Source organism: Seriola lalandi, unplaced genomic scaffold (assembly GCF_002814215.2).
Source record: "Seriola lalandi dorsalis isolate HSWRI2012SDOR001 ecotype SW California unplaced genomic scaffold, Sedor1 jcf7180002054422, whole genome shotgun sequence".
Classification (NCBI taxonomy): Eukaryota; Metazoa; Chordata; class Actinopteri; order Carangiformes; family Carangidae; genus Seriola; species Seriola lalandi.
In genome coordinates, this window is record NW_019524975.1 from 653,588 (window position 1) to 670,233 (window position 16,646).

Below are 16,646 nucleotides of genomic sequence, written 5' to 3' on the forward strand. Positions count from 1 at the left end.
TGCAGGAACAGTATTCATACACCCAAAACCTTGAGGCAAGAATTTGCATTAATATCTCACAGATCTGTCACTGGAGTGCATCTGCTGCCATTCATTTAAAGAGCTAACATGCAGCTTGACTGACACCACAGGTACCACACTTGCCCCATATTTTTGCTCTTTTTTACAGCATTGCTCTGATAAGGAGGTTATACTGCAATGAGACCCAGATCTAACACATGCAGATTTTGATGTCATTGTCCTGAGACTGTATGAATCCTATCAGCTCTGACAGCAGTGACACTGAATATTCTTGTTTGTTAAGAATAGGGCGGAAAAAAAGAGACTTGGGTATGCAGAGGTAGTACTGACAGGAATGACAGGAATAGTTCCCTCTTTGTTATGGGATTTAATGTAGATCTGCCAGGTTAATTCCTGAATAAAGAAACAAAATATATTATTTTTCATTATATTGGATTGGTTAACCTAATTGAGACTGGTGCAGGTTTGAGCACAGTTCACATCTGTTAGCGGATTATCTTGCTCTTCCTATCATACCTGTTAATTCTATGTTTTAAAATAATCTTTTTTTTTCTTTAGCTGTAGAAATAGATTTTTTTCTGGCCACTTGTGGGTATAAAATCAGATTATTCTTCTATTATGTCAAGAAAAAAGATTAACCAAAGTATGAACTATATGTTATATGATTATATGATATGTTTGTACTCTTGTATCATATCAATGATAAAGCAAACTTTTTAGGGTAAAGCATTGGACTGATTTGTTTCTTAATCGCAGCTTTGATCAGTTTCAGTAATGACTGATCATTTTTCATCCTCTTTCTCTTGTGGTATCCCACAAGGTTCTTCCTCTGATCAGATACTCCTCACCATTCCACACCCACAGTAAAAGTCCAAAGATAACTTTCACTGTCAAATCTGGTGTCATTTTAAATCCCTTCTTAAGACCAGTTGCAGACGGCCTGGGATATTTCCTTATGGCGTGACAGGTCATTTTGGCCAGCTGTGGACAGTCAACTTGACCAGACATAATGCAGCGAACAGGAATTTTACCTTGGCAGAGGGATGCATTCTACTGAGTGCCATTCTAGATTTCATATTCTGTGTTGTCCCAATTTCTTGTATTTTGTAATCTGCATAACTTCCCTCCCATTTAATCATAGCGGCCAAATTTATAAGTAGTCTGGTACCTGTTACATTGGTTAGCCTTCACAATTACCGGTCTGGTGGTTTGTTTGAACCTGTTGGCTGGGATGGAGTCAAATTCTCGGCCTAAATTATTGTTTCAGTCCACCCCTGCTTAAGATCCATATTTTTACAACTATATTGAGTATCCTTAATTATTACTATCAACTACATGATTACTTTAATTTGGTCTGTTAAAGTTAATAACCATTTTATGTAAGTTTTTTGATCAACACTTTTGCCCTATAAATATAATGAATTGGAGTGGCTTGAGTATTTACACATCAAGCAGACATGAGAAACATTGTCATAATTCATTTGGAGACATGTTTCTGGTCACCTGACAACTGTTACATCCAGTATTTACTGTCCTTTTAGCTTTGGTTTGGTCTCCACCAACTCCTGAGAAAAACTATCACTCTTAAATGCTCAGCTAATGCTCACCAGATAGTAAGCTAGTTGCTAACTTTGTTTGTCTGTTTGGTCTTTGGTGCTGAACAGAGAGTCATCAACTTAGCAAGGCCTTTTTAATACCAAGCTAAAAGCTAAAGCTGTGGGCCACATAATCAAAACAATTAGGTGAATGCTAGTAAATGCCCTGCACAGTGAGATGAACTGCAAAGTTTGAACTGATAATTCTCTGTGGGTTCGTCACTACATGTGACATCTTCAACATGACATGTAATCAGTTTATCCATTGTTAAAATATTGATTAGTGCAGCTTCAAAAAAAAAAAACTGTATTGGCTCATAGTCAGAACAAATGATTGGCAACTTGGATTCACATTTAAGCAGTTTATGGACAATTTGGCAATCTCGCAATCAGATGATACATTGACTATATACCGCAATTGTGACTACTGTATGTTGAACCTCCAGTAAGGTCAGAAAACATATAAAACAGGTCAACAATGCAGCCATCAGTGGAATCATACAGTATAAACTTAACTGTTTAGGATAAAAAAAGACAACCGAATTGCAAATACTGCAAACTTTAAAATGCCCAGAGAATTATGCATTAGGATGTTTGAAGATAATGTGCAACACATAAATATAAAATCCTCAAAACCATAAACAGACAATGTTGTTGTTATATGCAAAAATACGCCTTAACTAAATTCCAGTATCAGTTCTGTTTTAATGAGGATTTTAAACAAACTGATTCAAGCTTATTGACATCAATATTTATCACGTTCATCTATCTGGGATGAAAAGCGTTACATTAACTTTAGTTTTTGCAGGCATCTGAATCTCACCTGTCTGTGTTGTTTTGCAAACCCCTAAGAAGTGAAATCACATCCTGTGACATAGTCCGCATCCGACTGGTTCACCATCATCACAAGCACATAACTGAACGTGAGTACAACGAAAGCATTCCCACATACATCAATCTCAGCCTTTTTGTTTTGTCTTCAACACACTTCTTACTTATAGGTATGCACAGGAGTGAACTGGACAATAGCAGAACATCACATTATCAATCACTTGTGCTGCAAGTATATTCTCATCACTGGAAAATTTCTGCGCAAGGCAGACTGAAAAGTATCCCGTGAAAATGCATCCACCGACCACAGAACACAACAGTCACTCCTGCAAGTCTTGAGAACAGCGGCTGCCGTTTATCTCGGGGCAAACCAGGTTAAAAACCAACATTCATAACACCTGGAAAAAGCTTCATAGCAGCTGCACGGAACATTCATCCAAGTTGTCCTGTCATTCATTAGATTTTCCTGCTTGTCATCTGTGGCTTGGATGTGGACTGGAGCTGTGCATCATTTTCTTTCTTTTTTTTTTTCTTTTAGATGAAATTGTCAAAAACACCTCAGCCTCCACAGACGTATTTTAATTGAAGAAATGTGATTCTAAATCAAACCAGTTTATTCAGCTACTCCACCACTTCACATTCAAATTAAAACAATTTAATACCTCAGAGATAAACATGATAAAACACCTTTTTTTCTAGTTGACTGACAGAGCTTGTCTGAATATAAAACATGACCATTAATTTATATATTGAATATGTGTAGGAGCTAATTAAAGGAACATACCACTATTTTTGTACTGTCTTAATTCATTGCTATGCTAAACTCAATTTACAGACGAGAATCAACAAAGGTTTTATGTAATTTATCACACTGAATATAATGTCTGCTTTTATTATGCAAAATAAAGCAAAAATAAAAATAATTAATAAAAAAAAAACAAAAAAAAAAACATAGATATGAATGAAAACAAATGGACTAAATTTTAGTGAATAAGATTGCAAGTTCTCACTTATTGGTAGTAGATACTTTTTATGTGTATGTATATGTATGGACATTAAGAGATATTTTGGATTTTAATGCTATGACATATGTTAAACAAGACAACCATTTATCATAAAGTACTGGACCATTTATTTCTTACTTGCAGATCAACAGAAACAAACAATCAAATAAAAAACGATTAACCCCAACATGATTTGTGATAAGCTGTCACCTGTTTGGTTCCGCAAATCCAAACAAAAAGCCTCAATTGCATAAAAGTCCACTGCTCAACCGAGAAAACTTGAGGACCACTGTGGCTGCCTGAGAAACTCACTGTAAAGGCTGTATATTAAATATGAATGTACTTTTGCTGATTTTTGAGATAACTTGATAATTTACCATCAGGTTAAATTACACAAGTTGCAACTTTAAAGCAAGACTGTGAAAGCTAAAAATATCATCAGGTGTTTGAGGAATATGTAGTTACAAATTAAATTTAGTTTTCTAAATTAACAGCACTTAGGGGAAAATCAGTTCAGTGCCAAGTTGCTAATTAGACCACTCACTAACATGACCGTTATTGACACCATCAGTACTATTTGTTAAACAAGTTTTAATTTAATTGGTTACCGGAGAGAATGAAGTGGCACACTGACCGACACCTCTGTCCTAAATCATACTTAACATACATGTTTCGAGTCTGAAAATCTTATTTGAGATATGAGTATGAATATGCCATGAAGCTGCTATGACTAGGTGTTTCAGAAATGCCATTTTGATAAGTGTATGCATTTTGGAAAAAACAACTGCAGGAATTTTCTGTACACATTTGTACATTTTCTACACACACTACAGTAGAAATGAAAAAAAGAAAATTGGATGCACTATGATGTAGGACATTGCCTGAGAAATCATGGTGTACTATTTATTATTCTGAACTGTTTACCATGAATGATCTGTTATTCTGTTTTGCATACAACTGTAAAAATACAGTAAAATTCAACAATCACATTGCATTTTTTTTCCCTTTTTTTGTTGTTTACTTAAAAAAAGCTTAATGGTATTGTACAGATATTGAACAGGACGTGACACAATAATAATAATCTGAATGTACACTTCAATATTGGGCAATAAACAGTCAACTATCAACAGTTACATGTATTTTTTTCTTTTTCCCTTTCCACATACAAAAAGGTTTTGGGGAGACACAAACTCTGTAGTTCTACCATCATCAAATTAGTGCATGATTCAAATTTTCCCCTTCTTGGATTGATGCCTCTCACTGTTGGCGAGCCGACAGAGAACAGACTCTGCTGCAAAGCCAGAAAGAAAAACGAAAGATAACTAAAGGTGAACCACTGGCGCTCTTGGATTTCCATAGGACTAATAGTCTGTTCTTGCTGTTCAATGCTGAGAGAAGCTTGGAGGTTGTCACATTTCACATCAGAACTTCAGCAGGTGGAGTAAGGTTACAGTCAGCAGGAGACATACGGAGCAACGGGGTAACACCGCAGCCCCGTTCACATCATGCATCGCACCAGGACCTGGAGGAGAATAACAACACTTACTCCTATCATCAGGGTTAGCATGTCTCAACGTTTAAATCAGTGCTGGAGCCGCAGCCTTGTTTGAGAATGAACTGTGATTAACTGGAGCTCAGATGTTCACCTGGATTATTTCCTCAGTCAAAACAGGAGCTTTACATTGATGTTGCAATTGCCATGGAAACTAATGAATGGCAGAAATGAAAAGGTAAAGCACTGCATAACACAGAGTGGGTGACTTTTTTTTTTTTCTTTGCACTGCTGCTAGCATGCAAAGAGTAAATGCTTTCCATTTAAAAATTAAATTACAATAATTTCTAACACAATTGACCAACATTTTATTCTTACCATAAAGGATTATGCTGGCATTAGTCATTCCCATGGTGTTCATGGCAACACAAGTGTAGTTTCCATAGTCCTCTTCTGAGACGTTGAAAAAGACGAGCATTGACTGTTTACCTTGATTCTCTATCTTAACTCCGTTTAGTCCGTTGAAGAGCCTGGAAGAGAGAGGGGGGCAGGTTTCAAGGGTTCTGCTGGTGAGCAGGAAAGAAACTCTGCTTTTTTGTTAATCCTCTGGGAGGCCGTGTGTCTGTTTGCTTCGGCATTTTTGTCAAATCTCTAGCACGTGTACTTAAGACTTATATCTGCATGAAGTTAGAAACACATTAACACCTGCAGGCTGTGAAGAGCAAGCATTTTTCATAGTCGAGCCAAAAACTCTGAATTCAGCTCACTGCCTTATTGAAGTAACTGCACATGTGCGGACTTCATCCTTCAGTGCACGACAACCTTTGTTGTTTCGCTCATTGCTTTTCCTATTCCTCTGCTACTGTGTCGTTGCCTTATTTCATGTTTGTGGATGCCAGTCATTTATTTTATCAGCATCCTCCATCTTTTTGTTCTTGGGGACTGATTTTGTCTTTTGGGGACTGACAAGCGATGCTGCTGTCACCGTCAGGGACCATTTAACAGTGCAACATAGGCTGTGTTTATATCGGTTTACCAGCTCTGGGACTACTCATAAACATCTTTCCAGTTTCCAGGCTTCAGCTGGAAAAGCCTGCTTTATTCTATAATACTCTCTAAACCTTCAAGCCAAACACAACACTCACACAAACCGATTGCAGTGCTTTTGGTGACCATGTCTATTTTTCAACCCATTTCACTGATGTTTTTCCTCTTTATTTTTTTTTCTTTTGTTCATGATGTGATTAAATAGAGAGAATAAAATGCAATGCCAAGCATGAATTGGATTATCTCGTTACATCAAAAGCACAATCTAATCTGAAACAAGAATAATAATGTAAAAAGCCATCACTTATTAACAAAGATGATTCACTCTGGCTTACAGGATTTCAAATAAAGAAAGTCCACACCTTAAAGCAGCACAGATGTCTTTGTGTGTCTGTCATACTGACTACAAACAATTCCAAGCCTGTAGGAGTCACAGAGCTCAGAGGTGAGACTTGCCTGCGGTCTTCTTTGTACCACTCAAAATCTGCCCTCGGGACGGCAGAGGCTTCGCATTGCAGGACTCCTTTCTGTCCAACTGGAGTACCTGTACTCCGTGCCTTAGAAATGAAGGGAGGATCTGTGAGACAAAGTGAAATGTGGTGTTTAATAGCATCATATTGAAGACATATTCATGCTGCTTCACACTCCTATTCCTTTAATGTGAATTGACAAAATGATGAACAAGCAGTGGCCTAAATACAGACTGCGACTGAGTTTGTTACAGTATTTGGGATAGCATCCAGTTGAATCTTCACTAAACCATGACGAACTATTCATCCTTTGAAAGCGACAAAGCCTCATGGGTCTGTCTGTGTAAACCATTTTATCGTCCCAGTATAACTGCTACTCTAATGACTGAGAAAAAAAAAAGTACCCTCTGAAATTTTGATTCAGTTTCAGTATCATGTCGAGTAACTCTTTTTCATAATAAATCCAAAGAGTTCCCTTTCAGAAGTGGTTAGGATCAGGACTGTAATCAAAATGGTTTAAGAATAGTTCATTTTCAGTCAGGGTCTATCTGAGGATACTTTATATCCGAGAGACAGCAACTGGCTTTCTTTGCATACCCCATATGTCCTGATCGTTATGTCCCCCTGTGTAGTTAGACCATGAATGTGATAGTGTTGGGTCTTACAGTTGACGGTGACTTGCACTGTCCTGATGTCAGGGCTTGAGATGTCATTAGAAGCAATGCATTCGTATGATCCTGACTCCTCTTTGGTGACAGCTGTCAGTTCCAGATGTTCCCCCTCTGTCACAAATTTATGGGTGCCTGTGGAGAAGCAAAGAAAAAGAGGAAACATGCATGAGTAAATACTGTATGTCCTTGAATTGGTAAATAGGTGACCTGTACTGACCTTGATATGATTTATAGTTCCTATATGGGTGATACATATCACTGCTGCAGATATTGTACTGAATTACTGAAACTGACATGTGGAATCAAGATGCATCCTCACACACAATGTGTAGACCAGACCAGATGTCCCTGTCATGTGGTTTGTTTGGCTTAGTGACTTTGATGATCCTCTGGCCTGTCCTCTAGTGCCACCATGAAGTTTCACCACTTTGTTTTATGACCTGAGAAACTGATGGCATTCTCATTAGCCACAGCTGTACTTTATGTTTAGTGTTAATTAGAACATTCTTGCATGCTAACATGCTAAACTAAGATGATGAACACTGTAAACACTAATCATTAGCAAATTAACATTATCCCAATGAGCATGTTATTATTTAGCTAAAAGCACTGATGTGACCGTAGTATGTGCCATGGCTCTATTTTTGAGAACAGCACAGTACTGGTCACAGTCATGTGTGTCCCGCCCAGTGCACTCACGGTGTAGCCAAGCGCACCTTGGTATTTTTATGGCCAGGTGCACTTAGAAGCACGGTGGGATCAGGAATGAATACCATAATTGTATAGTATCATGGCCAATCACATTCCACTACTTTGGGAATCCTGTGGAAAGTTTTCCTCCGAGGAAACGTATTGCTTTCTGGGACATACAGACTTTGATAGTGAGCAACATCTCTCAAGTTACGGAAACCTGCTGCCTTCAGACAGCTGCGATGAGACTCGCTAGAGTAAAGGAAAGGCTTTCAGGATAGATGATGATGAATTCTTTGTTTGTGTTTGTGTGATTGTTAGTGTTTTAGTGAGGTCTGTGCAGATGGGATTTCCCCAAATAAAATGACCAAAATATTATGGAACAATTACACTGTGTTGATCTGATCTGATCCGAGCAGGCGGGCGGTGGACCACGCAAATGACACTCATTCTTAACTCCGAGATCGTAGTGCACCCCTGGATTGGCATCATCACACCCTCTGCCTCGTCTCCCACTTGGGAGTCACAAAAAAGACACCACAGGGAAAAACCAGTTCACCAGTGCAACAAAAGTCCATAGGCTTGTTATCCTATAAGCCTTCCTGCTGCCACTCTTACTGGTATTAAAGACAGAGCATACAGCCTCTTCACTTAACAAATGATTGTCTCTAAAGTCGTTGGTGTGGTTTGTCCCTAAAATGGGTCAAGCTCTAAAAACACTGGTTCCCACATTTCCCATAATGTAACCAGTCTTTGTTAGACCTTCCCTGCCTGGTTTGTATTTCAGGCTTTCTGTTAGCGATGTGTGATGTTTAAGCCCAATGTGAAATTAACGAAGTGGTGTCACTTGATTGATTGATTGATTGATTGATTGATTGGAAAGTAATATACTGACCATGTGCAGATATTGGTACTTTTGTTTAAGAAAAAAGAAAAGACTGAATAAGACATTATGAATACACTATTTGTTAAAGTACTGAGTTTGCGGAAACCAGTGCATGTACTTTATTTAGATAACATCATGGTAGAAACCCCTGGGCAGACCCAGAACATGCTAGAGGGATTATATATCTAATCTGGCCTGGGAATGCCTCAGGAGGAGCTGGAAAATGTTGCTGTGGGGAGGGATGTTTGGACTACCTTGTTTGGCCTGCTGACACCATGACCCAACACTGGATTAAGCGGTTGAAAATGATTGGATGGATGGATGGTAGGGTGGAGTGGAGTGTATGATGCTGTGTAAACTGAAGACGTTGTTGTGATTATCCTGGACAAAGATCTGAATTAGAAAAACAAAAAAAACAAAAAAAAACAAATTAAAATCAACAGACCAAAATAGTAGTCAATGAATTTGGGATTTGCTGTCCCCAGTTGTTTCTAGAAAGCAGACAGCTCAGGGCATAGACTCATTACACAAAGAAAATAAACTAATTGCATTGAAACAAGCCCACTTGAGAAACACCACAAATTACCCCTGACACCAGCAATGTTAAAAGCATGTTCTGGTGACAGAGAGACCTTAAGCTATTGCGGCGTGGGTGGGAAAATGGATAGAAGCACTCAGTAGAATCAGTAAAAATGTCAATCCAGCAATATCTCTACATTAGCATAATATCATTATGTTTTCCAAATCCTCTGTTGCAGCTGGCTGGGGAATCACTGTAAAGGTTGTGGGCTGGGGATAATCATATATAACCAGGGGACCTGCTAGCACAGGTAATTTGACATTTTCATCATGGCTAACTATATTAGGCAGAGTGTGGGTGATTTAATGCTGTTGAGTTACTAGCTGTTACTGTGTAACTGCTGTAATGATGGCCACGGGTGGAAGGAAGATTACTTTTAATTTAGAATCAAATTACTTCCTTGGCTACGCTGGATTATTGCATATCGCATATACACATTCATTTATTGTTTCATTTGGTATACTATGGTTTGGAATTTGACAGGAACATTTTACTTCTTATGTCAGTCTTAGTTAAAGGTATAGAAACAGTTTCTCATCTATTTCTGGGATCCGGCATATTACATTTGTTATGCAGAAGTGCAGCAGACAGACAGTTCACTTTATTCAAACTTTCTACAATTAGTGATATTTTGGAAATGATCCAGCCAAAAAAACAGCAGATGCTTAAAAAAAAGGTAATATGATACAGCTGTGTCATATTCTCAGATTTTCAGCCTGGGTGTCAAAGCAGCTGCCAAACAAAAACAAAAACAAAAACAAAAACAAAAACAAAAACAAAACAAAAAAATTTTTTTTTTAAATGTTTATCTCAGTTTTCCTGAGACAAATGCCTGTTTTTCTCATGAAACAGTTGTCTCTTATTTCCTATTCATAACTTTCAAAGCTGATTCAGAGTGAACTGACAGTCAAAAACTGTGTGTGGGTTTTATCAACTTTCTGTTGATTCCCACTTAATCCACTGTTTTGTGTGTGTGTGTGTGTGTGTGTGTGTGTGTGTGCGAGAGGGAGAGTGAGTGTGTGTGCTCGCATTGTTAACAGTAAAGTGTCAGCATTCGAGCTGTGAAGTGAACACAGTACAATAATATCCTCCATTGTTGATTCCCGTTGAGAAACTTTATCCCTCCACAGCCAGAACAGAACAAACAGCAGAGCTGACAAAATGTGAAGTTTACACAGAACATCAGATAATGACCGGACATGGCTCCAATCTAAGTATTATATTATAACACACATGTCAATCTAACTTGCCCAAATAAATGAATATAAGGAAGCCATGATCCTCACACATTGTTTTGGAAGAACGAATACAAACATCAGGACAACATCAGTGTCAGTATAGCATGACTGGATGACAGGTTTCAATTAAAAGTTTTTCTGAACACAAACAACAAACATCTCCTATTATGTTACTGTTACAGAGGAATCAGAAAACTGCTCAACACTGCTATTGTGTTCATAATAATTGTTCTATGTTATAGTTTCAATGGTTTTCTCAGGGTATATATATATATATATATATATATATATATATATATACATATATTTTAGCCACACTAGAAGCACATCTCTGGGAACGGCAGTGTTGATCTGTCGGTCTGTCAGTTATTCATTCAATTTGGTTCAAACTGATGTAGCGTTAACGCCATATTTTAGAATTTATTCTCGTTGAAATGGGGCACCAGTCTTCTGGGAGGACAACAATGAATTACTTCATTACCAAATTTATCAATCTCATATCGGAAGCCATGACTTCCCGATTCAATGGATCTCCAGTCTATACGTCAAAAGAATACAACAGGACAACAACTGGGTGTAAACCATACCATAGTGCAGCCACAACCCTGCAACCAAGCGTTGTCCTTATGTCTTAGTCCACCAACCAGGCTACGCTGCTGGAGCTGACAGTCCCACGGGTGGATCACTTGGAAGAGGCCTTTCCAAGTACTCTCCAAGTTCACAGGACCTGTCAGCAACTGTCGGCAGGCTGGATGGAGAGCGAGGTGCCTCCCACTGGATGGAGTTGGATGCAGGGGATTCGTAACCCGTTCTTCAGCCAGGCCCTTCAGTAATTTGGGCATCGAGGGAGAAAGTGAGGGGAGCTTTGAGAGCCACTGAGTCAGATATCATCATAGTATCATTATTATTAAAGCTTCCATGCAGTTTGCTTCTTAATGGCTAAGGAGTTAAATCTTTGAAAAGCTGTAGCTGGTTAGGAAAAAAAAAAAACATTACACCACTGCAGTGGTTCGGTAAAAATGTGATTATTCCAATATTTAATTAAAAACCAGCTAAAACATTGGCTGGCCCAAATGTTTATGCTGCTTACAGTAGCAACATGATGTTCTTTCCTGCACATTCAGTTTAAATTCACCACAAGTTACTGTGCCTCAGCCAGTGTATTGGGTAGTCTCTTAATTGCTTTATTATTCAGTGCTTTGCGTTACACATTTTTCTGTATTGAAGTAAAATTTGCCCAGTGATGCATTTGCAACACAGCAAGCAGAAACTCTGCTGCTGTTCAAGAGATATAATGGATCAGGAGAACTACAAGTCTGTGACTGTTTTCTTTGGCAAACACTGTGCGGTCCTGCTTTGGTTTCAAGATGAAAGTGAGGAATTAGATGGTTTTCACTACACTGATCAAGTAGCTTACACATCTTTTGTTCTTCAGCCTCTGAGATTCAGCTAAATCAATGTGAAATAAAATAATGGATATTACATTAAAGAGCCAAGTCTCAAAAGTCAAACAAAATTATCATATTGAATATTTTTGAGAGAATTCTGTTGCAGTCTTCGACCCAGGTTATTGACTCGTGTGATTGACTCGGCCGGTCAAAGATAGTCCATGTCTTCATCCTGCAATGTTCTTCAGTTGTTTTGGCTGCATCTTTGGGATTGTTGTCCTGCTGAGTGACAAAATGTCGTTTGATGCATTTGGCTGAATCAGAGCACAGGACTCCTCTGTATGCCTCTGCATTCACCCTGTTGCTTCCATTTGCAGTGAAATTATCAATAAATGTCAGTGGGTTCTATTGGCAGCCGTGCATGCCCGAGCCGTAACGGAACCAGCACCGTGTTTGTGGCAAATGAGGTGGTGGTTTGTTCTTCACACATTCGTCTTTTATTACCAGCTGTGACAGCAGGGCTGTTATTGAGTTTTTGTTTCATGCAAAGATAATATTCTGGTTTCATACAGTAGCATCTGCATGATGGGTTTGATGATGTTTGTGGTCCGATCCAGGAACGTCTGGTGTGGTAGCGTTCCACTGCAAGAAAGTCTCTAGTTCTGATAGGGGTTGAGTTTTGTTTCATCAGCTTGTTCCACAGCTCTGCTGGTCTCATTCTGTGTGTTTTTGTGAACTGCAGCCTGCTCTTTCTGTTTTTGAATCTCACCAGGGGGTTTGCATCTTGTGGTGAATCCTCTGAGGTTATGCTCATGAAGTCTTCTCTTGATCATGGACAGGGAAACATTTACGCCTACATCCTGGAGAGCAATCTTGAGTTGCTGTGCAGTCATGAAGGAGGGTTTTTTCTTCACCATGCAAATGATTTTCCGCTCATCCACAAGACTTGTGCTCCTCGGTGTACCAGCTCATTTGCCATTTTCTGCTCTTTTAGAATGTATCAAACTGTTGATTTCGGCAAACCAACTACCTTGGATATCTCTCTGAGAGGCTTGTTTTTCTCTCTTTGAGTCTCATTTTGAGTCTCATTATTTTCCTCCCTTGCACAATCTACTTTTTACTCCTCATATTGACAAAGAAAAAGGCTGTATCTCCCACACAGCTGTTTCTATATTGATGTAAACCCATCCAAATTAAAGCTGAGGCATGCCACTTTAATGTAGCGTCTGTTATTTAATTTCCTAATTTCTTTTTAAATTTTAACTGTCCAAATACTTACAGTCTGAACTATAAATCTGACGTGTCATTCCTGCACACGAAATTGTCCACACAGTTCAGTAGAAGGAAACAGAACCAGTGTGTATTTGTGTGAGGTGGTGCTTTTCACAGACCAGAGATGTGGGGCAGGAAGTCACTTGCCTCTAAAAGACACTTGAGGACACTTAATGTGAAGCAGTGTGTCTGCTCTGACAGCAGCCAGCAGGTAATTGTAGAGTTTCATGGTTTCTAACCATTGCAGAGCCCTGTGGTCATTCTCTAAACTGAATTCTGTATCCAGCAGAAGGTACTTGAAATCGTCTATGGTCCATTTGATGGCTAGACACTCCAGCTGCCCCGCTGAGCACGGTGTCTCCCCCAGGACTGGTTTCCTGCTGACACCAGCCACTGGCCTTTTTCTCTTCTCTCTCACCTTGCTGTCACATTCCACCAGTACCTCTGCCTGGGGCATCAGTCTGGGTGTTGAAGGGCACACTAAAGTTTAGCTGCATCTGCCATCGTCTTTATCTCTTTTGATGACCTTCTTGGACCACCTGGGAGTCCCTGGGAGTGATAACACTGCTACAATATGGAGGCTAGGGTGGCCATATTTGCTGGATCTGTTTGGACTCGAAGGAGGTGGCTGGGAACAAGCAATCATCACAGCCCCTTCCTCCTGCACCTGTACTGTAAGCACTTTCCCCAGATTACACAGTAGTTACACTTTTTTTTTTTTCTTTCCTAAAATGTCAGTGATCACAGCTTTTTTCACACCAAATGTAGAGATAAGCACAAGAATATTAATCACAGTTGCTGATGTGACAGTGTCAGGGGAAAAGACTTTTAGCTTTCAGCTTTATCGTACTTACAAAGATATACGTCTCAGGCGCTAAAGACCTTTGGTCAGCAACAAGAAAGCATTCAAAAATAGACTTTAAAAACGATTCAAAAATAACTTAAATGCAAAACACCCCTTTCCTCGTCCACTGACAGAGTCACGTAATTGGCATTATTGATCACATTGGATCTGAAGCTTGTGAGACAGTGGGTGTGATCAGTCCAGGAGGTGGCCCCTTATTTAAAAGGCAAGGTGGCTTAACTGGTACAGATGCTTTATGAAGCCTGTGCATCAGCTGAAAGTCATGTTTGTTTGTTATTGACAACTCCCACCTCTCCCTTATTCCCCTCCTTTTCATGTTGCACTGCAACGTGACTAATATAGGCTAGTGCATGGGCTACAGGACTAGGCACTACATCCCCGCCCATGTCCCATGAGGCACTGACAATTACCACACTGCCGCAGAGCTGCTGTGATAGCACTGGTCCCATGGGGCTGTGAACATTACTGCTGTAGTCACACTTTTCTGCTGTTTAATTGTTTCATACAGTCGCCGCAGGTGAATGTTCCTGCAAGGCTGCATTCTTGTGTAAATCAGGCTCTAAATCAAACTCACAAAAGTAAAACTACTTTTTCCTTTTGTCGCCAGTCGTGCTTTATTGGGACTTAAACACCTGCACACTTGAAAAGCTTTACGTAAATTCTGGAAGGAACGCTGGATGAGACCTTTGGTAAATGGGAGGATTTGTAAAGATCAGTGTTAACTGGCTGTTCAGTGGGGAACACCGCATTGTTCTAGTCTTGTCCTTCAGTGACGAGTAAAATACCAAGAACACAAAAAAAACTGAGCCTAGTTTAACAAAACAAGCGAACAGTATTAATCCCACAATTGACAGTTGCATCACAGTCAGGTTCAAGCTGACTGTGATGCAATCCCCACTGTTGTATATTTCAACTCTTGTTACTATGGTCTCCTCTGTCATTGTTTGCACCACAACATTGTTACAAACCACAAATTATGAACAATTTTTTGCTCCTTTTTTTTTGGTCCTTTGCTGCCACTGGCCTGATTGTTACCATGGAAACATGGTTCTACCCTGCAGAGAGCGTAACTTTTTTAAGATGAAAATGTCTTTCTACATGTGAAACTGTCTGACTTGTATTAGAATAATCTGAGAGCAAAGTGAGGACGGGCCCAACACTACAGACCAGTCGGAAATATCTGAACATGTAATTCCAAAGCATTTAACAATATTTATTAATAGAATCTAAATTAATATTCATAGTAGTATTTTTACTAACAAGATGTTAAATACTGTTTTATTTATGTTGACAAAACAATTTTATTTGTATTTGTATTCCATTTATTATTTTACTTTTTCTTTTTTTTTCTTTGTTTTAGGTTGGCATGCTAAACAGACTAGCAGTATGTAACAGTAAGGGTCTTTATGGAGTTGAGCAAATATTACATACTGCACCTAATTTATATTATGTGACAGTTGAATATTACAAACATTGCTTCTAAAATCATTGGTCTCTCAACCTCTCAACCTCTCGAGCCATTTTTCATTCTAATTTCTGTAAAAACTTTCTGAATGTTTAAATCACAAGTTATCAGACATACAATTGAAACAAAGATTAGGAGCAATCTCAGCTCCCAACCCTTCCCTGACATCTCGGGTACACTGTATCGTCAGTGAAAAACACTGATTTTAAATGTAAACTACTTTATTCAGTGTTTTTGCTGGTTATAATCACTTGGTCTGCTTGGTTTGGAGAGGAAGAGACCTCTGTGGATAATTCAGCTCCCGACTGAATTATCTGACACTGAAGGAATCCAAACTAGAAAAAGCTTACGGCAATGTTGGTGAAAACAACAACTCCCATGATCCGACGCTATTTCACAATGTCACCCAATGTGGTCTTTTGTTATTGTTTTGATTGAGAGACCCCTAAGGGCAGAGGTTATGTACTGTGGGTCATATAAGAAATGCTATTGCAAAGAATTTTAATTACGCACAACACAAATAGTTCAATTTAAAAACATTAAAATCTGAAAAATGACATGTTTTGAGCACTGTGAGAAAAAAATGAGCACCACCACTAAGCAATTATAAAATGTGAATATACTATGTAATATATATATATATATATATATATATATATATAAATAACCCTAACCCTTATGTTCAGAAAAAGATCTGCCATCAGTTTGAGTTTCTCTCTTGTGTGCTGCCCTAATTTGTGCCAATCTGTTCTTATTACATCCAAGAGCCTCTCATTTGGAAAGAAAACAATAGGAAAATGGAAAACAGGACGACAGTAATTAAAAGAAACAATGGTTACAAAATCTCTCCAGTTGTCTTAGTAACTGGTGGCAACCAACAGCAAGCAAAGATTCCACCTTGGACGAGTTGAAGGGGGTTGGGGGGTATAATAACAGCTGTCAAACCATCGGTGCTAAATAATCACTCATATCACAACTACAGGGGATAAACGGCAGGTGGAAGTTATTCAAGTGGAGGAAAATGGGAGAAACAGATGTAAAAATAGTTTTTAATGTGAGCACTATAAAAACAAAATACATACATACCACTGGAATTACCAGTAAAGTTCCTACCAGGTAAATGTTTGCCCT

The 16,646-nt window shown here is 38.8% G+C and overlaps 1 protein-coding gene across 1 annotated transcript in view; it reads right to left on the reverse strand.

Annotated features, from left to right (window-relative positions):
- Positions 1-1,963: 1,963 nt before the first annotated feature.
- Positions 1,964-16,646, reverse strand: part of LOC111657950 (opioid-binding protein/cell adhesion molecule homolog) — a 56,147-nt gene continuing 41,464 nt past the window's right edge. The window contains exons 3-6 of the mRNA XM_023410300.2: positions 7,126-7,263; positions 6,447-6,567; positions 5,322-5,473; positions 1,964-4,973 (exon numbers count right to left, since the gene is read on the reverse strand). Coding sequence (XP_023266068.1) covers positions 4,873-4,973; positions 5,322-5,473; positions 6,447-6,567; positions 7,126-7,263 — 512 coding nt within the window. The 3' untranslated portion in view covers positions 1,964-4,872. The remainder of the gene's footprint in view (positions 4,974-5,321; positions 5,474-6,446; positions 6,568-7,125; positions 7,264-16,646) is intronic.